Raw genomic sequence first — 22,461 nt, 5'->3', positions numbered from 1 at the left:
TATATTTTAAAATATTACGAATACTATGTATTTAAAAATTCAGGAGTAGAAAAGAAAAACTAAATGCTCCACTTTTTATTTTTTATGTTTAATGTGGTTAGACAAAAACTTCTCTAAAAAAGCTAACACTTAATGTTATTAAAATGAGTTGGAATTCGTGAGTTAATTGAACTCACCGTAGATTTGAGTCGGTTGGAATAAAAAAAAAATATTAAAATTTTCATACGGATCCATTTTAAGTTTGATCCACTAAAAACCGTTCTCATTCGAATTCAATTGGTAGTCAACTCACCTAATTTTACTTTTTATAATTGTTTTTGAATTATATTTAAAATTTAAGATAAATTTGAATTATATTATATTTTTTATTTTGAATTATTTTTAAATTTTAATATAATTTTATATTAAAATTTATTTAAATTTAAATTAGACTTTTTTTAAATTAAAAAAATTTGCAAGTAAAGTCAATCTATTTAATTCACTGTAATAAATCCAGTCATATTGAAATTTTTTTGATTTGTTAAAATATCAATCAAATTCACTCGCTAAACCAACAATACATAATAAAGGTCGAACTGAACCCAATAACCTGTTTGAGAACACTACTAACACTAATATTTTGTCCGCATGATCCTCGAGTAAAAGTACCTTCAAGTCTCTCCAAAGCTAATTAAGATGCCAACACTTTTGAAATATCTCCTACAAGTTTTGCTGTAGTTGACTTATGACAAGTTGAAGATGACTTCCTTATGAAATTTCTTTATTTTTATTCTTCTAAATAATGAATCAAGAAACTAAGAAAAACTCTTAATCACAGTCATATACAAGAACTTGAAAAAAAAATGCTAGATTCTGTATAATAATTTTTTTAAAATTAACTTTTTTTTAATTCGTTCTATAAACCAATGACATGATTGTCACGATTGATGTGGGCCCGTCCTTGCCTACGTGAGGGAAAACCCGTGGCGATAGTAAAGCCAACGCAACAGATGAGGGTGCCCACACCAGATTTTTAAGGAACACGTAATCACAGACATGTAAGAAACAAACGTAGTAAGCGATATGATGAGGTTGTCTAGTAGCGAAACAACGAATGAAGAGAAGGAAGGGGAATAAGCCGTCGCATTTCCCTCCACACGTTCCAGTTACCTTATCTTCCACCTCTCTTCATTCTCCATAATCTTCCTTTCCCTCCAAACAAAACAACCACCACCACCTTCAACTTTCCCAACTGCACTGAACTGTTTTCATTCACAACAACCATCATCATCACCATGTTCACGGCTAGCAAACTAGCCTTCATATTAACACTCCCTCGTCCATGCTCTGCACCCTTCACACCAATCTCTTCCTTATCTCCTTCTTCTTCTTCTCCTTCTGGTCTCCACCTCATTCACTTCAATGGACGCCACTTATGCCTCCGCCGCAGACTATTTTTACTTTCTCCTAAGGCCACAGCAGATCAACAAGGTCTCCTCAATACATCATCTCTAAAAATCATGATTCCTTCTGCATCTTCTAACAACAGCTTCTCTCACTCCCCACTTGTTATTTTTCAGGCAAGGTTACTGAATTTGAAGAGGATGGAAACATTGTTGATGGTAAAATCCTCCCTTATTGTAGCATAGACAGAAAAGAGAAGAAATCAATTGGTGAACTTGAGCAGGAGTTTCTTCAGGCACTACAAGTATGGCCTCACAAGTTCTGAGTTTGTTTCTGTCTTATTGGTTATTATATGTTTTTACGTGTGATCTACAGAAAACAGGAATTGACTTTTTATTGGTGTATGTGAATTAAATTTTTTATTGGTTTTGTTTTCTGTATTCGACAGGCATTCTATTATGAGGGAAAGGCTATCATGTCTAATGAAGAATTTGATAATCTTAAGGAAGAACTCATGTGGGAAGGGAGCAGCGTTGTCATGCTAAGTATGAGACAACTTCTACCACAGTAGCTGAAGCTGCTGTTATCATTGAATTTGTGTTAATTCGGGGAACTCTATTTTGAAGTATCTTTGTTGGTTGATTGCAGGTTCTGATGAGCAAAAGTTCCTGGAAGCTTCTATGGCCTATGTGTCTGGAAATCCAATTATGAATGACAAAGAGTTTGATGAGTTGAAACTGAGGCTAAAGGTTTGCCATTTTTTTTTCATCGATCAAAATTTGAAAGTCTTTTTACGTATAGCAGATGGTGCATCTATGAAAATGTGTAAAATCATCATCATCTCCTGATAATTTGAGGTAAAAAGAAGTAAAAGTATATCATCCAGGTCATATCAATGGTTAACAACTTTGGGTTGATACTAACACAAATTCAAAAAAAGGGAGAACTGGTACAGCAGTTCATGAAATTTTGTCACATGGGTTTCGTTTTGGTAAGTTTTCACATGAAATGAAATTGATCACGGAAATTAGGGAATGCAATTGGAATGAGTTTAGTAGGTGAAACCTTCTGGTATTATTTACTGATGTCAGAGTTGTTTTCCAGATAGAAGGGAGTGAAATTGTGGCTGAGGGTCCAAGGTGCAGTCTTCGTAGTAGAAAGGTATTTTTTGAATTCAGTTTTGCTTGTCGGTTTTGGTTTTATGTATAGTTGTTCTTTGATTAAGTCATTCTTGCAATTATTAAACACAGGAAACAGTAATTAATTTTTCTTATTTCATCACAAAGAGATTTGTTTTCAAATTCGAATATAAACTACTAAGATCTGTTGTATCACAAAAGTCAAATCAATTGCTTCTTAGTCACTAGAATTCAGCTTTATGATTTGATCAAACCATTTGCGATTCATGAATACTTGGATCTGAGCTTTTTAACCTTTATTCTTTACTAATCACACTCCGTTTATAGGTTTACAGTGACCTATCAGTTGATTATTTAAAGATGCTCCTGCTGAACGTCCCAGCTACAGTGATTGCATTAGGACTGTGAGTCCCTTTCTTCTCTCTATTTTTTTTGTTGGAGTTCATGAGTAGGGTTTATGATGTATTTACCGAAAATTTTAGCTCAAGATGCAATCTACATTTGGTTTCTTTAATACACAAGACATATCCCGAGACATGAGTAGGGTTCATGTCGTTTTTCTTTAGACAGATAAGATTTCATTTCAGCACTAGTTTACTTTTTATTCTTTATCGTTTCTGAAATCAAAGGTTTTTCATCCCAAAAATAGATTGAAGTATGTGTTTCTTGGTTTGATTGTTCTGAGTCAAACTGAAGGGAAGGTACGATTTGCATAAGATAGGTCTTGACTCTTTTTTTTCCCTCTAATACATTAGGTTCTTCTTCCTTGATGATCTGACTGGATTTGAGATCACATATTTGCTAGAGGTATGCTTCCCTGATTTATATCTTGCATCTTGTATTCCAAAACTGGTCATTTGGATGCAGTTAGATTCCATAATGTCACAGTGTCAGGCAGCAATTTCATTTTGGTGGTCTTTTCTTTTATTCTCTTATTTTCAGGAATTATAACAGATAACAAATATTATGAATTGTTGAGTGCAGCTGCCAGAGCCTTTTAGTTTCATTTTCACCTGGTTTGCTGCTGTTCCTCTCATTGTGTGGATAGCTCTGACACTAACCAATGCCATTGTAAAAGACTTTGTGATTTTAAAGGTATAGTTTTACTGATATGAACTTGAAGGTTGTATTTGATCACTACGTATTACTGACACTTGATTTCTATAGGGTCCTTGTCCGAACTGCGGAACTGAAAATACCTCTTTCTTTGGGACTATACTGTCAATTTCGAATGGTGGTTCCACAAACACTGTCAAATGCTCAAAGTATGTAAATACAACTGATTAACCAAGCATCGTTGCTTCATGTGATTTAAATTCTTATATTATTTATATTTTGCCTCAGCTGCGGCACTGCAATGGAATATGATTCAACTACAAGATTGATTACATTACCAGAAGGAAGTAACGCCTAAGGGGAGGTACATTGTGCTTGGCATATATGGTCAGAAATAAAAGTTATGAATAACTCTTACATAATCATTTACATGTTGAATTTGTGTCTACATACAGGTATGCTTGAAATCATGTTTATTGTTCAAGCAATGGGTAGCGATCATTCATAGAAGTTCTTGTGAGAGTGACAAATTAATGATTTAGTAAATTGCCATGTACGTCAGAAAACGGTATTGGAAGTGATGTTATCAATATCACACCCAACTGGTGTCATCTCAATTGAATGTGCCACCATGGTACTTGTGAGTATATGGTCTTTGTATACTTGTAAGTAATATGGACTTTGTATACCAACACTGGATTGTCTCTGCTTCAAGAGTTAAGTTATGAGGGTGCTTAACACCATCGATCAGACTAACCTACAATAATGTGTGTAAGGATTTTTCTTACACACTTGTTCAAAAATTTTCTTCTATTATTTAGGCCACAACTTTTACATCCCCAGGAGTATAAACAACACCAGGGAAAATTGACAATATTTACGCAATTAAAGCTAATTCACACACACACACACACATATATATATATATATATATATATATATATATATATATATATATATATATATATATATATATATTTCTTGTATTCTATTAGGCTTTCTTAGTTGGTTGAATACCTTAAATTTTAGGATGGTATAGGTAATGTTTCAAATTTTGAACCAATAAAAAAAATAAGATTTTGTGAACTAGAAATGAAAGTTTTTAAATGATTTAAATTAGTGTTTTAAATTTTACAATCACAAAATTGAACTTTATTTTTTCCTTTCGAATTCAATATTAACGATGTGAAATATGAAAATATGAATAGAATGGGCAGCAAGACTAACTTCGGAGTCTTAAAGAAACTAAAAAATAACATGATCTTAAACGAATAACAAATTAAAAATTTTATGTTATCCATAGTGAATATTGCTAGTATATGTTTTTAAAATTTTTAAAGAGGCCGTAGAACTTGTGTAAAGAAAATGGGCTCTTAGCTTAACAAAAAACCGAACAAATGAGATCCATGTTTTTAAAATGGGTTTCGACCTGAGTGTCTTCTTTGGATGTCTTTTGTTTTTATTTGGGGCTTCTCGATGCACTTTTAAGGTTTATCCTTGCATCTCCAAATTTACAATTTTGTCTTTCAGTCAAAAATATATATATATATATATATATATATATATATATATATATAAAATAAAAAAAACTAGGTAACCAGTAACTACTGCTTACCAAATTGCATTTACTGTCTTTTCTATATTTATTGTCATGCATTTCCGAATCTCTTGATGCATCTGGCTTATTCTCTCGTCTCTGCTTATGTGGTTTTCATATCCTTGCTGTGGTGGTGTGCTTGCTCCATTCAGCTTTAACTCTTCTTAGATTAATATTATTTTTTTCATCCGTTCAGTTTGATCTTTTTCGTTTCATCTCGTATCTTTTAGGCATAAGTGGTTTTGTTTGTTAAGTTAGATTTAAAATTTTATATTTACTTTCTTTAAAATTTATATTTATTTTTATTATGTTTTTTCATATTTCGAATTTTGAAATCTTGTTTAGAAAACTCATTGTATTAAATGATTTCAAAATCTAATTTAAGAAATTTGAAAATTTAATTAAAAAATTCATAACATTTTGAAATATGAATATGAAACTCACCAAATTTTAAAATTTAGTATAGGATTTATCAGATTTTGAAATTCGGTTAACACTCTTACCAAAACTATGGTAAAGGGTTAAAGAGTGAAGATGTGCAGAGTTAGGTTAGAGAAAGGTTAAAGAAGTGTGAGAGTAAAAGTGGAAGGTTAGAGAAAGGTTAAAGAAGTGTGAGAGTAAAAGTGGATGGGTGAGGATAATTTAAGAGAGGGAAATTTGTTTTACCCTTGTCAGAAGGGTAGTTTTGGCATTAAGAGAAAGTTTGGAAGTGTAGGGAGAAACCTTCGAGGAGCAAAGAGAAACCCTATTTTATTTTCAAAGGAAACAATTGAAGCTGAAAATAAGTTGATTGAAGATTAGGAAAATATTAACAGTGTCAGTCTTTTACGACTCTGTTGATCTAACATAACTCAATTTTACTCATGGTTGACCCAATTTAGTTGAGTTAAAGGAAAACCTGACCCATTTAAGTTAAAGGTAAACTCAAATCAACTCGATTAAAGGTAAACCTAGTTCAACTCAGCTCGAGTACTATTGGTCTAACATGTATCCATTGTGGATTTAACTTAACTCAATCCAACGTGGGGCTAACTCTACTTGACTTGATGGAGACACAATTTGATTGTGCTCGACATGAGTGTAACTTGACTTCATTTGATTTGATTGGACTCGAATGAATCCTATTCAACTCAGTGCATTCAACTCACTTTGGCCCAAGATATGCTCAACTCTCTCAACTTAACCTTTTGTGAGTTTAGTTTGATTTTGTTTATTATAGACTCATCATTGTCCACATGCTCATATTCATTTTAAATTACTAAAATATTCATAGTTTATGAGTTAATTTAACAAACTTATCTTTACTATTATTTGACATGTTACAACTCAAATATTAATTTGAAAGTTATTTAACATGTAAAAAAATTTAAAGTAGTTGGATTAAGAGAATTATATTTATATCTGTCTTATGTTTTAAATCAAAATATATCCAAATTTGGAGTAAAGTCAAATTATAATTTTGCTAAAAATATATTTAACTCTTTAAATAGATAAAAAATACTTGTTTGATATTATTATTAATAATTTTTTTATAATTGATTAATATAAGCATGTTAATATGTAAAGCAATAAACACATGTATTCTTTTAGAAAATCTTATTGAACTTTTAAACAAGATAGTATCTATTAGATTTTAAAAACTAATTTATATAATATATATAAATAGTTTATGTACTAGGTGACCAATCGGCTAAGGAGAATCTGAAGCCAAAACAAAACAGGCAACTTGATCAGTTGTCAGTCAAACACTAATCACGAAAGGTAAATATCATTAATGGTCAATTAATACATTTGATGGTCATATTGAATCAGTCAAACATTAATCAGGAAAGATAAATATCATTAATGGCCAATTAATACATTTAATGGTCATATTGAATGCGAATATACGTTATTTATGAGTGATTGACGGGTTGTATTGTCTAAAAATATATTGCACTAATGGATAATCAATGGACTTGGCTGTCACAAGTCCTATAAATATATGATTGATATCCAGGTACAAGAATCTTAATCTATTATAATTTTATAGACATCTTTATGAAACATATCTGACTTGAAAAGCGTATCACAGAGGAACCAGACATGTAGATGTGCGCTCGGCCTCGACATTGCTATTTCAGATCAATACCGGATTTTGCAACAAAAGTACAAAATTCCATAATAATTTATACAGGCATGTCTTTTTGTTGTAAGAACTTTTAGAAACGTTTGTTTTTGGGACTAAAAATATCCTCCACAGGAAGCAGTCCTAGGTTCAACCTTGACATGTTCCACTTTTGATTATAATTTATAAATATAAAATATTTGTTTAACTCATATTTTTGTGAGTAAAAATATTCTGCATAGTAAGAAGGTTCAGTCCTACTTTCAACCTTGACAGGTTCCACTGTTGATTATAATTTATAAATTATAATATATTTGTTTAACTTATATATTTTTGTGAGTAAACATATCCTGCACAAGAAAGTTCAGTCATATGTTCAACCTTGACAGGTTCCACTTTTGATTATAATTTATAATTTATAATATATTTCTTTAACTCATATTTTTGTGAGTAAACATATGCTGCACTCACAGGAAGGTTCAGTCCTAAGTTCAACCTTGACAGGTTCCACTTTTGATTATAATTTATAAATTATAATATATTTCTTTAACTCATATTTTTGTGAGTAAAAATAACCTGCACAGGAAGGTTCAGTCATACGTTCAACCTTGACAAATTCCACTTTTGATTATAATTTATAAATTATAATATATTTGTTTAACACGTATTTTTGTGAGTAAAACTACCATGTGCAGGAAGGTCCAGACTTACGTTCAACTATGGTCTTCTAGTGACCAGCTCAAACCGCTCCTACCACGACTCAACTACAAAAAGTTAAACCCCTGCGCACCTGCAAACAACTGCTCGGGGCTTGGGGGACTTAATGTACTATACCCTGGTGACCAATCGGCTAAGGAGAATCTGGAGCCAAAACAGGCACCTGACCGCGTGTCAGTCAAACACTAATCAGGAAAGGTAAATATCATTAATGACCATATTGAATGTGAATATACGCTATTTATGAGTGATTGGCAGGTTGTATTGTCTAAAAATATATTGGACGTTAATCAATGGACTTGGCTGTCACAAGTCCTATAAATATATAATTGATATAGGAGTGACTTCTGCAGGTCAACAACTCATCAAAGTGGATTCCATTCTCAGAGAGGATTGAAGATCAGAAGAGAACAGAACAAGGAAGAACGACCGACCCTCAGACCAATTCAACCGAAACAATTTATATGCTAAAATCTTATTACATTAACTAACTTAAATCGAGCCTTGTCTAATTTCTTTTTACTAAAAATTATTTTAATTTTTGTAATTTATATATGTTTGACATATAATGTTATAGCTCATTAAATATATATCTTACGGGAAAAATATATAAATTCAGCTTCTAAACGTTGAGAATTCTTAATTTACTTCTTAAACGTAAAAAAATATTTTTTCAAACTTAATCCACTTAAAATATTAAAAATTTGATTTATGTCACGGGTAACTCTTTACGTTTTTTTTAAGAATATCAAGTTTTACGTTTTTGATATAATATTTTACATAATTTATATATATAAACCGTTTAATAATTTTTTAAATGAAAAAAAATCAAATTGAGAAATTTTCATATTAATTTATATATTTAAGCGAATCTTATTTAAAGTTCCCAGAATGTTAACATACGAGATAAGTTTTAAATATAATAGATGAAATTAATCATAGGTAAGAAACTTAAAAAACAAACCTATAACAGGTAATAGACTAGACTCGAACCTTAAATTTTAAAAGAGCAGAGAAATTTACCTATTTCCATCTCTAGTGGAAGGCAGGAACTCTTCTTGCCCAAGATTTTCTAAGAATCCAGATTTTGATGCCAGATTGTTTAAGCCATCCAAATTCTTTCTGTATATGTGTTTAATATTTTTCTATTAACAAAAAGTATGTTGAGGCTAAACGCTTATAGGTTCAACTAAGTTAACTTTTTAAGATATAAGTAGAAGTTGAAGGCTTAAAACGTTCCAACTAATCTAACATTCATCACTAAATGTTTCTCTAGTATTGCATGGATAACCGTCATCATCCACGCCAAAACATATGCTTTTTTATTGCGGTTTTAGTCCAAAGTGTGGAATTGAAGAAATTATTATTATTGTTACGAAAATGGATGAACACCTAAGAAACACGTTCGCACGTTTTTTCACTTACGTAATGATATATAATAAATATTCCTTCCAACATCATTGGCTAGCAATACGGTTTGAAAGGGAGAAAACGAGAGTAATAATAATGTTTGACTCGAGAGGTGGAGATCACGAAGACAATTTTCTTTGAATCAGCAGCTATGTGGTATTAGAATTGGTCCAGTGGAAATTTTATATAAAAGCATACATGTACAAACCCCTTAGCATACATCAATTCTCGCAGGAAAAACAGCACAACGAGTTAACAAACAAAAATTTAGCAATGGCTGTCTCTCTTGAAGATCGTAGGTTGTTGTTGATGTTGTTTTCATGGATGTTCATAATGACGGGAAAGGCAGCAACAGTAGCGGGTTTATTTCAGCCCAGTGAGTGGACACAAGCCCATGCCACATTTTACGGTGACGAGAGTGCTTCTGCCACAATGGGTATGTTACCAAAAATTAATCCATTGATTAATAAGAAACCATTAATTACATTAACCAAATGAATATTACTAACACGAGTTGATAAATTGAAGGAGGAGCGTGTGGATATGGAAATTTGTTGATAAACGGTTACGGGAAAGACACAGCAGCATTGAGCTCTACACTGTTCAACGATGGATTCGCATGTGGGACTTGTTACGAGATACAGTGTGTCCAATCCAGTGCATGCTTCTCCAATGTGGCTTACACCACAGTGACTGCCACCAATATCTGCCCTCCTAATTGGGCCGAGGCCTCTGATAACGGAGGGTGGTGCAACCCACCACGTGCACATTTTGACATGTCCAAGCCCGCTTTCATGAAAATTGCACAGTGGAAAGCTGGAATCGTTCCTGTTATGTACCGAAGGTAATGTTAAAATCTAATTAATCCTTTATTATATTCTTAATTCATTATGATGATATGGGTGAATATGAATAATTTTTCAGAGTGGCTTGCGTGAGGAGTGGGGGATTGCGATTCTCTTTCCAAGGAAATGGTTATTGGTTACTGGTGTATGTGATGAATGTGGGAGGAGGAGGAGACATTGCAAACATGTGGGTGAAAGGAAGTGGAACTGGGTGGATCACCATGAGCCACAATTGGGGAGCTTCTTACCAAGCATTTGCAACATTGACTGGCCAATCTCTTTCGTTTAAGGCAACTTCTTACACCACCAAAGAGACCATAATAGCTTGGAATGTTGCTCCCACCAACTGGGGCGTAGGATTAACGTATTCCTCCGACGTCAATTTCACTTGAACATCACACATCCTTTTTACTTACTTCATTAGACATTCTCTTTTTCCAATGTTTTCTGCCACAGTTCCCACTATCACAATTTCATTCCTTCCACCGCTCAAATGTTTAGAATCGTTGAAAATTATGAGTTTTTTTATTTACTCATATAAACATATGTTCCACGCACGTGTAGCTGGATCGAACAACAAAATCTCCTTACGTATCTTGTTTTTCACGTCTCACTCGATGACTCACTGCTGCTTTCTTTTTCCGATCTTACGTTAAAGATTTTATACTTTTTTGCAAATTTGGAATTAATTACTCATTTTGGTATTGGACTCTCCATGGCCGAATTAAAGAAAGGACAAAACTTAAGTTTTTTTGATATTATTATTTAATCATGGAAGTGTATGATCTTAATAATTCAGCCTTACGGATGCGTGAATCGTAAAAGTAAATAATAAGGTGTTGGTTATGATTGAGAATTGGGGTTGCTGATGAAGGTGAAACAATAATTATGTGTGTTGGTTGTGAAGGGAGGGTTTGGTGGCCATGACATGTGCTATGCTACCGTGACAGTTGGTATGGTTAAGCAAGAGCTTGTATGGGTTGTGGGTCGTCACTTTGTATGTAGAATATACTAAAAAAGTTAAAACACCAATGTCGTAATTTTGGACCGTATTATACTTTTTTTTTATTTAATGTACAATATTACCTGTCGGAGTAAATTAAGTTATTATTGTTATTACCATAACTAAGTGCTTTAAGTGATTAACCAATGTGACACGAAATGAAAACTTGATTAACCAAATTATATAAAGTTAAAAAGTTAGAACGCCAATATAAATTCCAAATTAGACTCAGAGGACTAGATTGTAATTTTGTCAATAATCAACAAAAAACTTTTATTTCAAAATTCAAGAAATGGATTTACTTAAACTACCAAACCAAAACTTTACATCTTGCATCAGATGAAAAATATATATTTTAATTACTGTTTTTTATAATAGTGACGCTAAATTTAACGTATAACTATCTGTCTTAATCTTTCAACGTAGAATCTGTTTATTACAGCTTTGGTTTTGGCGTATACGCAAAAGTCAATTCGTAATTTTTTTTAAGAAAGTTAAGTAAACTGTTTTCAAACATTCTTTTTATTATTGAATAAAATTTATTAACAATTTTGTGTGGATCTTGATGAGAATTTTTCCTTATTTAAAAGTTAGATTCACTAAAACGAAATTATAGTTCCTAACAAATTTGAACCAATAAAAAAGTTCTACAGAGAACTTCTTGATTTAATATTGAAAAATTCAATTTAAACGAAAATAAACGTAAATGTTACACCATTAATTAATTATTATTATTGAACAATGTGTTATCATATAATTTAAATTCAACCGTCATAATTATTTTCCCAAATATCTAAATTTTTGTAATATTCTGTTAACACTTTAATAAATATTAATACGAAGATTTTTTATGGTGATAAAATTCATTTTTGTATATAAAATCCAGTCTACTAGATTCTTGTGACAGATATATTAGAAATAAATGAAGTTGATCTTATTTCCAATTTAAAAACATTAAAAAGAATAAAAAAAATTCTTACTAGCATGCATGTTACTTGAAAGATCCAATCTGATATTGAGAAAAACCAAAAAAAGATCTAAATCTGATTAAATTGGTGTATAAATAAAAACAAAATAGAGACTGTCTGTTTTAAATCTTGGAAGGTAGTAGATTTGAGCTTGTTGTTTTCTTAGCAGCTTGGGATGTACTTCAGCCATGGCTGTCTGCTCCTAACCATGATGCCATTTTAATTTTCAGTATTTTATATTTTCTTCTCAAAGCCACATACTTTCCTGCTACTACCAACATTATATTTTTCATTTATAAAATCAAACCTTTCATTCTACCGGCTAATATAATATATATTTCTAATTATTCAAACACATTAAATAATTTCACAATACAAATTTTCTTATCTATTTAAAGCACCTTAAAAGAAAATGTTTTTAATAATTATAAAAAATGAATTATTGTATTTTTTAGAAGAAAATAATAATAAAAAGTGATATTAAATGAATGTAAATTATTTTTATGTATATGAAAATGAATTATAAAAAAGTTACTGGATGATGACTTAAAGAAGAAGAAGCAATGTTATTTACGAAATATATCACGTGAAAACACCATACGGACGTGGTTCATTCCACATTCCTCATCATCATGTCTATGTATATCTATCAATTTCTTATTTTGTTATACTGCGTGCTCTAAATATAAGAACTTCTTCAATGAATTTATAGCAAACTTTAATAAACCCCATGTGATAATGTGTCTACAAATTTTAATTCTCTTTATAGCTTTTGCCTTCGATTACCTGTCTCATCAAGTTAATGACATACTTTTTTTTTTTTTTACCTAAATCGTGTTATCATGGTTGGTATAACTATATATAGAAAATTCACCTTTTTCTAAGATATTCAAATTTTTAAAAACCTAAAAATTTATTATATTTCTATAAATACATTTAAGTTAAATACAAATAATATATGACGAACCCAATTCAATTAAACTGAAGTTTGATTAAGATGATTTTAATGTAATTAATTTTTTTACTAACTCAAGCAGTCAATCTAATCAAATTTGATCTATCAGTAAATTTTATCTTAAATACATTTCTGTCGACTGATATTGAATACTTTATAATTAAAACTCATTATTTCATTTAAATTTAGTATTTCTACATAATGGTTTTACGTCCATGCACAGACCAAATAACCAAGTATTCTTAACTACAAATTAATAAAGGGATAATTAGATAATTAATGTAATATTAAAATTTAAGTATCTGTTAAAATTAAAAATTAATTATGTGATATATCAATTTAAAATATTTTTAAATTCCAGGGCTTTATTTGCTGCTATTTTTAATTATTTTTACAAGAGATGCCTTTGCATGATAAGTGCAGAGAGCACCTTTCAGTTCATGTAAACAGCGTTGTTTAACCACTATGAAGAATGAGAATAATTACAGTTAATACTTTTTTTTTTCAATATTTTATATCAATACTCAATTATGCGTTTTTTTTATTAATATTTCCGTTACTATAGAGGTACAGAGTATAAACAGAAGCAAGGGACAAAGGGAAGATGATATGTATGAAGAGTTGGAGTTCATTAAAAGTTATTTACTATATTAAATAATATCACTAACTAACAGCTAATAAAACGATTAGACGCTCTAATTGAAATTAACGCCATGAAAATATAAAAAGATGGACACCAAAGTAACAGTTGTTGGCTATTATTAATATGAATGAAGCGTTCTAATTGTTTTTAAAATTACTGGTATCAAAGTATACATATTTTCTTTTGTTACCCAAATAATATAAACTTTTGGTATTTACGTTTTAGTTATACAATTGATTGAGTGTTGGATTAGTAAAAATGATGACATATGCAGAAAGTAAGAAAATATTATTGAAATGGTATTTAATGTGTGCAGTGTGATAGTGAATGAAGGTGAAAAAAAAGAAATGTTGAGAAAAGTGATATATTCTGATGCTAAAGTGGGAGGGCATAGTCTAAATGTCACAGAAAAGCATGGAGAAGAATAAATGGCAGAAGAATTAATGAATGTGATTAATTAAGAAGGAGGAAAAAGTGAGAGGGGTGAAGTAAAAGAAGATATTAAGAATAGTTTTGATTTAATAAAAAAGAGAGTGAAAGTGTGTGAAATGTTATGGTTGCATGTAAAAAAGAGTATAAGAAGAGAGGAAGAGAGGAAGAGAGGAGTATAGGGTCCGGTGGTGGAGCCAGAGAGAGGAAACAGAGGGGTCCACCACGATCCACGGTGAGCGTGCACGAAAACCGAAGCCTCTCTACGCCACTTCAAAAATAAAAAGAGCATAAACGGAAAAAACAGCTGTAACCTTTTACTGGGTTTTTTCCCGGGAAAATATTAACAGCCTCGCCACCACATCCTCACCAGATCGCTCCACCGGAATCTTCATGGACCGCTCCGCCGCCCGACTCAATGTCCCTACGCCGGTAGCCTCCGGACCCTCTGCGGAGGCCACTCTACGCCACGTGGACCGCCTCATAAACTCCAATCACTACACGTCGCCTTCCAGGACAATCTACTCCGACCGCTTCATTCCCAGCAGATCTGCGTCCAAATTCGCGCTCTTCGATATCGCCTCGCCACCCGAGGGCCGCGACGACAGCTCCAGCGCCTACACCACGCTCCTCCGCACCGCCCTCTTCGGCCCCGATGCCGCCGGCCTGGCGCCGCCCCTCACGCCGCAGAAAACGGCCTCGCCGCCCATGACGCTCCCCAGCCGGAATATTTTCCGGTACAAGAGCGAGACGCGCCAGTCCATGCACTCGCTCTCGCCGTTCATGTGCGACGATTCCGTACCCGGGGTTAATCACGGTCCGGTCAAGGCTCCCAGGAAGGTTCCCAGGTCGCCTTTTAAGGTGAATTTTGATTTAATTCAGTTTAATTTGGTTTAATTTTGTTTTTGCTGCCTATGGAGATTGAGATGTTTGTTTGTGTTGGTGTTTGGAGTAGGTTCTGGATGCGCCTGCGCTGCAAGATGATTTTTACCTGAATCTAGTGGATTGGTCTTCGCATAATGTCTTGGCTGTTGGTCTGGGTAACTGTGTTTATCTCTGGAATGCTTGTAGCAGCAAGGTGACCTTTTTTGTTGTTGCTCGATTTAGGAACTTTGATTTCGCTTTGGTTGTGATGTGTGCTGGCCGGTGTTCTGTTTATGCAAATTGAAAGAATTGTCTTTGTGATTATTCTGTATTGATGTGATCACGCAGGTTACTAAATTATGTGATTTGGGGATTGATGACCTCGTTTGTTCCGTAGGCTGGGCTCAACGTGGTACGCACCTTGCTGTTGGAACTAGCAATGGTAAAGTTCAGGTAAGAGTTTACGCTCTGATCTCGATCGCATTTACGGATTCGTATCAGGGGTTCCCAAAGGATGATATTTGATGACCATGTGTTATGATTTAAACTGGGTTTTGGGGTTCGGTTTTATTGCCATCCCCTCGATCGTGAAAAAGGGTGCTGCAAGCTTCAGTCATGGCAATTGATATGTGTGTAGTAATGCAATGATGCATGGTAGCCTTCACCCTAGTGGAGCACTACAGCCATTTAGCATTATTGTTGTGGGGGTTAATTAGCTTCTGTTGATCCTGAAGCCCTAAAGAAATTCTTCAAAAAGAAGGCAGCATTGGGGTAAACTGTCAAGATAATGATGCGGTCCTTCATTTTGGTTGGAGAGAAAAAAATGGCAAGTAATTAATTAGAACATGCTCGAGTATATGGGAAGCAATTGAAGATAGCTTCTAAGGGAAGTCAGTTAGTTGCTTGACATCCTGTAGGTGAATTGAGTCTTCCAGGGGACAGACCTGGTTGGTTTTTTAGCTTTCAGCAAATGAGAATCAAATTGCATGTCACTAGTGGTTTATCTGTCTATGTCCAGAATGGAATGGAAATTATTTTAATAGTCATTAAGGAATGCAATATCATGGAAAATAATCTGATGATTTTTTTCTTTAATGACATGATTCATCTTAGACAAATAATAAGCGTGTAGATATGTTTGTTTGGGATTAGGCTAAACTTTCAATAAAAGATAAAGATTTTCTGTACTATTTTCCATTTTAACATTATTTTGTTTTAATTTTACTGATGGTGTTTAAAATTAGAAAGTTAGAAAATTTCTGTGTTTATCATTTTTGTGCCCCTCTCTTCTATTCACCTCAGTAAAATGCTTTCTTGGGGATGAATCATTTGCTTTCTTTCAAGAAGCAGAGACACTTAAATACCTTATAAATGCTTTAGTTCATAGGTATATTTGTGTCATTCCAAAACCTTGTATTATAGACCTTGTCATTTTGTGTCACGTCATATTACTTTTTATTGTCAATATAAAGTTAGGTTGATAAATTTTGGGGGAGCGTTCAATATAGAAGTGAGTTATGTTTCTCACACTCTATCTGTGTACTGGACTCATGCTCTCGTATAAAACCCAGTGGGTTGAAAAGAGCCTTCAAAACTGTGATACTAATGGTGTGAAGTGAACTAGAAGCTAAGCTGATGGAAGTGTAGAGGCTCCACTTAGAATGGGAGTTCTGTGCTAGGTAAGAAGCACAGAAAAGTGTGCAGGTATTTCTACATGTCTAACGTCGGACACTGACACATGTCAAAAAGTATTTACTTTTTGGCTTGGAAACTTGTAGGCATAGCTCAGACACTGCTTCACTAAAAAAAAAAAAAAACTAAGGATACGGCTACAACATATCCAACTTTTATTTTAGAAATTTCATAACCAAATTTCAAACTATTAGATTATAGAAAGATAGATTGCAAATAATCTTGTCGCATACACCTTCTCTGTTTTCCATTCTGGTCTTTAAGTTTCACTTCCTAATTCATCTCTGGTGTTCGATTTGGCTCCTGACTTCCTCTTAGGTTCTTGTTCTCGACCTCCACTGCTTTTTGGTGGCTTGCCCTATTTTTATTTTAGACGCCCCCTATTTCAATTGCTTTGTGATTTTGTGCTATGGGCATTTCGTTTGGGCAGTTTTGGCTTTGATTAGTTTATAACATTTCTTCTGATCTTTACAATAATTGATTACTTTAACACCATTATAAATCATTACGTATAGGACATTACCAATGTCTCTGTGTTGTGTTTGGTGCCTGTGCTTGGGTGTAACAGCCAGCTAATGTGGATTGTGCTTGTGTTTGTGTCATTAAATCATTTGTTAAATGGGTTAGTGAAGTTTTTGGTTTTATCATATTGATGCTGAAAAACGTAACTATGTCAGTTTGTGTCTTTCTTGTATAACTTGTATTTTTTTATCTTTTTGACTGAGACTATACTAGCTCCAGGAAATATGGCCTTTTTATGACAGTGATTCTATGCCACTTAGGCTCCGTTTTTGACAAATTGTATTAGTTTGGTATTGATATAGTAGATAAGCATGCCATGCATAGACTTTAAATGTAGAAACTTAATTTACTTGCTTGATTGCATATTATTTACCTTTATGTAGTCCAACTCCTTTGCTCTCAAGAAGCTAAATTGGGTCTGGAGAGATATAGATGGCTCAGTTTCATTTTGAGTTTGATATCTAGTGCATTGCTTCTACACATTTTCCTTGAGACTAAGTTCCCCAAGAAAACAAATTTGATCTCTGCTTCACTATTTTACATACAAAAGGATTTTTTCTTCCTATTGTATCTGTGAAACTTGCTTGTTCATTTTATTTTTCTCCCATCCACCAATTAAACAATGCCTGGGTCTAATTATTATCCATGTAGATTTGGGATGCATCTCGTTGCAAGAAGATAAGGTCTATGGAGGGTCATCGGTTACGTGTTGGAGCCTTGGCCTGGAGTTCATCTCTTTTGTCTTCTGGCGGCAGGGATAAGAATATTTATCAAAGAGATATCCGTGCACAAGAAGATTTTGTCAGTAAACTGTCAGGGCACAAATCAGAGGTCAGTCTTGTTTTTATTTCTTACGGTTTCATCTTGTCCAACTATTCTACTGTACATGATATCCAGCACGTATTGATATTCCTTTTTGTTTCTTTAAAGGTTTGTGGACTGAAGTGGTCTTACGATAACCGTGAGTTGGCATCTGGAGGAAATGACAACAGAGTATGCAAGTGCAAACTTAAGCATTCTTCTGAACTATTATTCTTTATTATCCTGCACAAGTACTAATAATTTTTTTTTGCAGTTGTTTGTATGGAATCAACACTCAACTCAGCCTGTCCTGAAGTACTGCGAACATACAGCAGCTGTTAAAGCTATTGCATGGTCTCCTCATCTTCATGGACTTCTTGCATCTGGGGGAGGAACTGCAGATCGATGCATACGTTTCTGGAATACAACCACCAACTCACACCTAAGCTGCATGGACACTGGAAGTCAGGTAAGAGTACTTGTTTATACTTTCTGCAATATGAGGATGGCTGTTTGTTGGTTCTACAAATTTTTTTACTGGTCAGTGTATTATGTGTTCCTTCTGGTTTGGGTAATTTTGACAACTCGTTTAAAGTGTGATAGAACAACAAACAAACTGCTTAAACAAAAATCTATGAAATGGAAATAATAAAATAGCGCTTGAAAAATGATTCAGGATGCACCATTGAAGAAAGATAAAGATTTTTAAGAAAGGATTAGAGAACGTCATGGTATAGTGATGTTGGACCTCAATATGAACAGGTCTCTCTAATAATGCAATCTTTATGATTAATTTTGAAAGATAAAGATTTAATGATTTGTTGTAGACATACTTTCTTTTCCAATTCTTTTTGAGTGGTAATAAGTCATGATGTTTTTTTTTAATGTGAAATAGGGGCTTAAACCCTAAAAATTCAGAATCATATTAAATGCATAGTAGCTGAATGATTAGTTACCAAAAGAAAGAGGTAGAACTAGGAGGTTAGTCATTTTCTGCCTAAAGGTTATGATGACTGGCAAATTATAACATTCACTGTTTGCAATGGACCAACTCTCTTATAAGCTTAGACTATTAGTTGAAGGCTTATGAATGACCATCACATCTCTAACATCATAGCATGCCCTGAGGGTGAGGGCCTTTTAAGCTTGAAGTGTGAACAATGCCCGAGCCTACTAAATCATGAAATCCAACCTTAATTTAAAGGAATAGGGTAACAATAATTGAACCCTGACCAGTTAGACAAGGAATCTGTAATACTATGTCAAAGATCAATTCTATTAAAAGCTCAAGCTATTGGATGAAGGCTTACACCTTTATAGCATCTCTAACTAAGATCATCATTATTATTATACCATAACTCTAGGAATGTACCAAGTTGAACATGGACTGGTTATTGTTCTTATTGGTATTGTTATTGTAATTCTGGGCTGGGAGGTGTGAGTGAAGGTATGATAAGGGAATATTTCCCCCCTGCCCTCCCCCAAACCTAAGTTCAGAATTCACTTGAGGTTCCTCTTACATGGAGGCAGTCATCTCCCCTCACTAGAAATCCAGTTCTGGTGGTAAAGTCATTATTTGCTCTATCATTGTATAAAAACTGAGACATTACAAGGAAAATAGCTTGTCTAGAGTTTATTATACTATTGTAAAGTTGTAAAAATTGCCTAAAGTAAATGTCATTTTAGTTGACCATTCATAGCTGCGAGGTATGGTTCTTTAAGTTTCTTTTGGCATTTTCCACTTCAAATATTGAGACATTTACCACTTCAAATATCGAGAGTAGGATAAAAGAATCTTCCTGCTATGCCCTTTCCATTTCTTAATACAAATAAAATGGTGTTCAACCTTTATATTTGGCAGGTTTGCAATCTCGTCTGGTCTAAAAATGTCAACGAACTAGTAAGCACACATGGTTACTCCCAGAACCAGATAATTGTTTGGAGATACCCCACCATGTCAAAGGTACAACATCTACGGTCCTAAGATGTGTCTCTTCTTTTATTTTTACTTTATTCAAACCTGTTTTACCATCAGTTTTTGTCCTTTGATGCAGCTGGCCACCCTTACTGGCCACACATACAGAGTTCTCTATCTTGCCATTTCTCCGGATGGACAGGTATTTCAGTTCTTTAACCTATTCCTCTTTCTATCACTCTGTCTTTGATTAAGAAAATGATTTCTTTGTCGTATCATCTATATGTTCTGTTTCTGCTTGTGATGAGTTATACTGTTTCAGACTATTGTAACTGGAGCTGGAGATGAAACACTTAGGTTCTGGAATGTATTTCCATCCCCTAAATCACAGGTAATTTACTCATTTAAAGATGGATAAAAACAATTTGTGATATGGATGCCCTGCTGCTTTTTTGTATTTGTGAACATAGTACGTTTAGTCTTACTAGGAACTGTATCACTTATTCCCTTGACTGGAGATACATTAAATTCACTTTAAATAGTTTTTATGACAGAGCTGCAGTTTTCATTTTCTTTCTTGTACTTTTCCTCTTTGAGAAATGAATTTTAATTTGTTTTGCATTTTATTAAAATGAGTGATGTATCATTACTTGCATTTATCTATTTTATGTTTGTTCCTGGAAAGAAACTGAGTATATAGGACAATTATTATTTGTGCACATGAAAAATGCGTTGTATATCTTGTTCACGTGGGATTAAAAAATGATTTAACCAACAACACAATTATATATTTGCACAAACTTGAACAACAATCATCATGCCAATCCTTTTACTTCATGTCATATATTGCTTAAATATGTTTGATAGATGGTTAATCATCTAGTTATCCATGCCAAAATCGGTGTTTAAATTGCATTGATGGATGTTCTCATCAAGTAATGGGAATAAATCGTTTATATTAAATTTCACATGGCCATACCATGTAAAAAATGTGTCTTCTCTCACTTCTTAAATGACATTAACTATTTAACTAACGCAGTGATTGGCAAAAAAAATATTTCCGCATGTTAGGGTGTGTTTAATGAAAGCATCCATTCCCTTTATCTCCATGTTTATATGTTAATGAACATGACCAATGATGCAGAATACTGACAATGAAATCGGAGCATCATCTCTTGGAAGAACTATTATTAGGTGATCGCACGTGGCATTTTGATTCAATCATGTGGCATATTTCAAAGTTTGGACTCATGCACAAAACAAATTTCATAATGGAGCAACATGATGAAAAAACATACCATAAAAAAAATAACATGAAAAGGCATGCTTTACCATTTGGAGAGCATTGCAGGGAGCTATGAAAGTATATTGTGGCTGCCAAAGATAAAAGACATTCATGCGATTCGTGTGAAGTCTCATTTCTTACTTAAAAGTAGGTCATTTTTTTATTGCCCATCGGAATTTTATACATGTTAATGGAGTTGTAGCTTACTTCTTTCCCTCTCCTTCTATTCTTTACTTCTTTTCCATAATGCTCTCCAATGTTATACATTCAAGGCAAGTACACAGAGAACACATCCTTAGCAAGCTTGTAACAGCTGTTGTATATAATTATTCCATTTTAGGAATTTTGGTACTTCCTTCAATTTTTTAATCATCTCATTGCTTCTGATTATTGAAAGTCTCCTGATTTTAAAAGTCTACAAATTATCACTAATTAGTTGATTATTTATTTTTGCCTCCCAAATAGGGAGGGGTCCAAATTTTCAAAATTTTTAAGACAATACACTGATTGTTTAATGAATTTTTATTTGAATTCCTGTGTGAATTCTCTCCCAACATATGATGTATTTACCAGAAACTTGAGAACAAAATTTAACACCCTGACCCTGTGTGGTACCGCACCTTATCAGACTAAAGTAAGATCAATTTTATGTTGAACATAGTTTAAAGTGTTTTACTTAGTGAGCTAATATGTAGAAGTGTATGAATCAACCATTCAAACCCCAAAAATGTATAGAATCAATTTCATAAGTTACAATTGGTAATATCATTATCACCAATCTTTCTCAACTGTTTGGAAGTCTTAAATATCTCCAGGAAATACAAAATCTAACAGTACTGTGTGATGTAGGGACACACTATAGTTGTTTTAAAAGGATTTTCTATTATGGATGGAGCACTGAGTGATTTGTAGAGACATATCAGTAGGTGAATTTTAATGACAAGAATAAACAGACAGTTTCTATTATGGCTCAAAACAAACCAAAGTTTAGTAAATAACAATTTGATACTTCCTTAAATATCAAGAGGAATAACATTTTTAGCTTTTTATTTGGAATGTGATGCTTTCAAAAAGTAGGAATTGCATCCACATCACCGTCTTTTTAATGCTCAAAGAAGCACTTTTACTAT

The 22,461-nt window shown here is 33.2% G+C and overlaps 3 protein-coding genes across 3 annotated transcripts; all 3 read left to right on the top strand.

Moving 5' to 3' along the window:
- Positions 1-1,057: 1,057 nt before the first annotated feature.
- Positions 1,058-4,328, top strand: LOC108320719 (PGR5-like protein 1A, chloroplastic). Its single transcript, XM_052871040.1, has 11 exons — positions 1,058-1,470; positions 1,560-1,687; positions 1,832-1,928; positions 2,032-2,132; positions 2,488-2,544; positions 2,850-2,926; positions 3,278-3,329; positions 3,507-3,617; positions 3,690-3,787; positions 3,867-3,942; positions 4,034-4,328. The coding sequence occupies exons 1-10, from the start codon at positions 1,275-1,277 to the stop codon at positions 3,934-3,936; spliced, it is 987 nt and encodes a 328-aa protein (XP_052727000.1). The 5' UTR covers positions 1,058-1,274; the 3' UTR covers positions 3,937-3,942; positions 4,034-4,328.
- A 5,069-nt stretch (positions 4,329-9,397) lies between these two features.
- LOC108344342 (expansin-A18) lies at positions 9,398-10,817 on the top strand. Its single transcript, XM_017582800.2, has 3 exons — positions 9,398-9,845; positions 9,938-10,253; positions 10,334-10,817. Exons 1-3 carry the CDS (start codon positions 9,608-9,610, stop codon positions 10,644-10,646), a joined length of 867 nt encoding a protein of 288 aa, XP_017438289.2. The 5' UTR covers positions 9,398-9,607; the 3' UTR covers positions 10,647-10,817.
- A 3,564-nt stretch (positions 10,818-14,381) lies between these two features.
- LOC108344337 (protein FIZZY-RELATED 2) lies at positions 14,382-21,692 on the top strand. Its single transcript, XM_017582796.2, has 10 exons — positions 14,382-15,113; positions 15,208-15,330; positions 15,465-15,569; positions 17,982-18,161; positions 18,261-18,323; positions 18,406-18,600; positions 19,993-20,094; positions 20,186-20,248; positions 20,369-20,437; positions 21,191-21,692. The coding sequence occupies exons 1-10, from the start codon at positions 14,646-14,648 to the stop codon at positions 21,242-21,244; spliced, it is 1,422 nt and encodes a 473-aa protein (XP_017438285.1). The 5' UTR covers positions 14,382-14,645; the 3' UTR covers positions 21,245-21,692.
- Positions 21,693-22,461: the final 769 nt, after the last annotated feature.

The sequence above is a fragment of the Vigna angularis genome, chromosome 1 (genome assembly GCF_016808095.1).
Source record: "Vigna angularis cultivar LongXiaoDou No.4 chromosome 1, ASM1680809v1, whole genome shotgun sequence".
In the NCBI taxonomy this organism is placed as follows: Eukaryota; Viridiplantae; Streptophyta; class Magnoliopsida; order Fabales; family Fabaceae; genus Vigna; species Vigna angularis.
Note: the sequence above shows the minus strand (reverse complement) of the source record. Positions and strands in the feature narration are given on the sequence as shown.

Bases quoted from the DNA above. Each gene is read 5' to 3' on its own strand.
- LOC108344337 (XM_017582796.2), top strand. From the start codon at position 14,646: ATGGACCGCTCCGCCGCCCGACTCAATGTCCCTACGCCGGTAGCCTCC. The intron at 15,331-15,464 runs GTGACCTTTTTT...GTGATCACGCAG, and splicing joins GGAATGCTTGTAGCAGCAAG to GTTACTAAATTATGTGATTT. The intron at 18,601-19,992 runs GTAAGAGTACTT...TATATTTGGCAG, and splicing joins GCATGGACACTGGAAGTCAG to GTTTGCAATCTCGTCTGGTC.
- LOC108344342 (XM_017582800.2), top strand. From the start codon at position 9,608: ATGTACAAACCCCTTAGCATACATCAATTCTCGCAGGAAAAACAGCAC. The intron at 9,846-9,937 runs GTATGTTACCAA...GATAAATTGAAG, and splicing joins GAGTGCTTCTGCCACAATGG to GAGGAGCGTGTGGATATGGA. The intron at 10,254-10,333 runs GTAATGTTAAAA...ATAATTTTTCAG, and splicing joins GTTCCTGTTATGTACCGAAG to AGTGGCTTGCGTGAGGAGTG.
- LOC108320719 (XM_052871040.1), top strand. From the start codon at position 1,275: ATGTTCACGGCTAGCAAACTAGCCTTCATATTAACACTCCCTCGTCCA. The intron at 1,471-1,559 runs GTCTCCTCAATA...GTTATTTTTCAG, and splicing joins GGCCACAGCAGATCAACAAG to GCAAGGTTACTGAATTTGAA. The intron at 2,545-2,849 runs GTATTTTTTGAA...CTCCGTTTATAG, and splicing joins GCAGTCTTCGTAGTAGAAAG to GTTTACAGTGACCTATCAGT.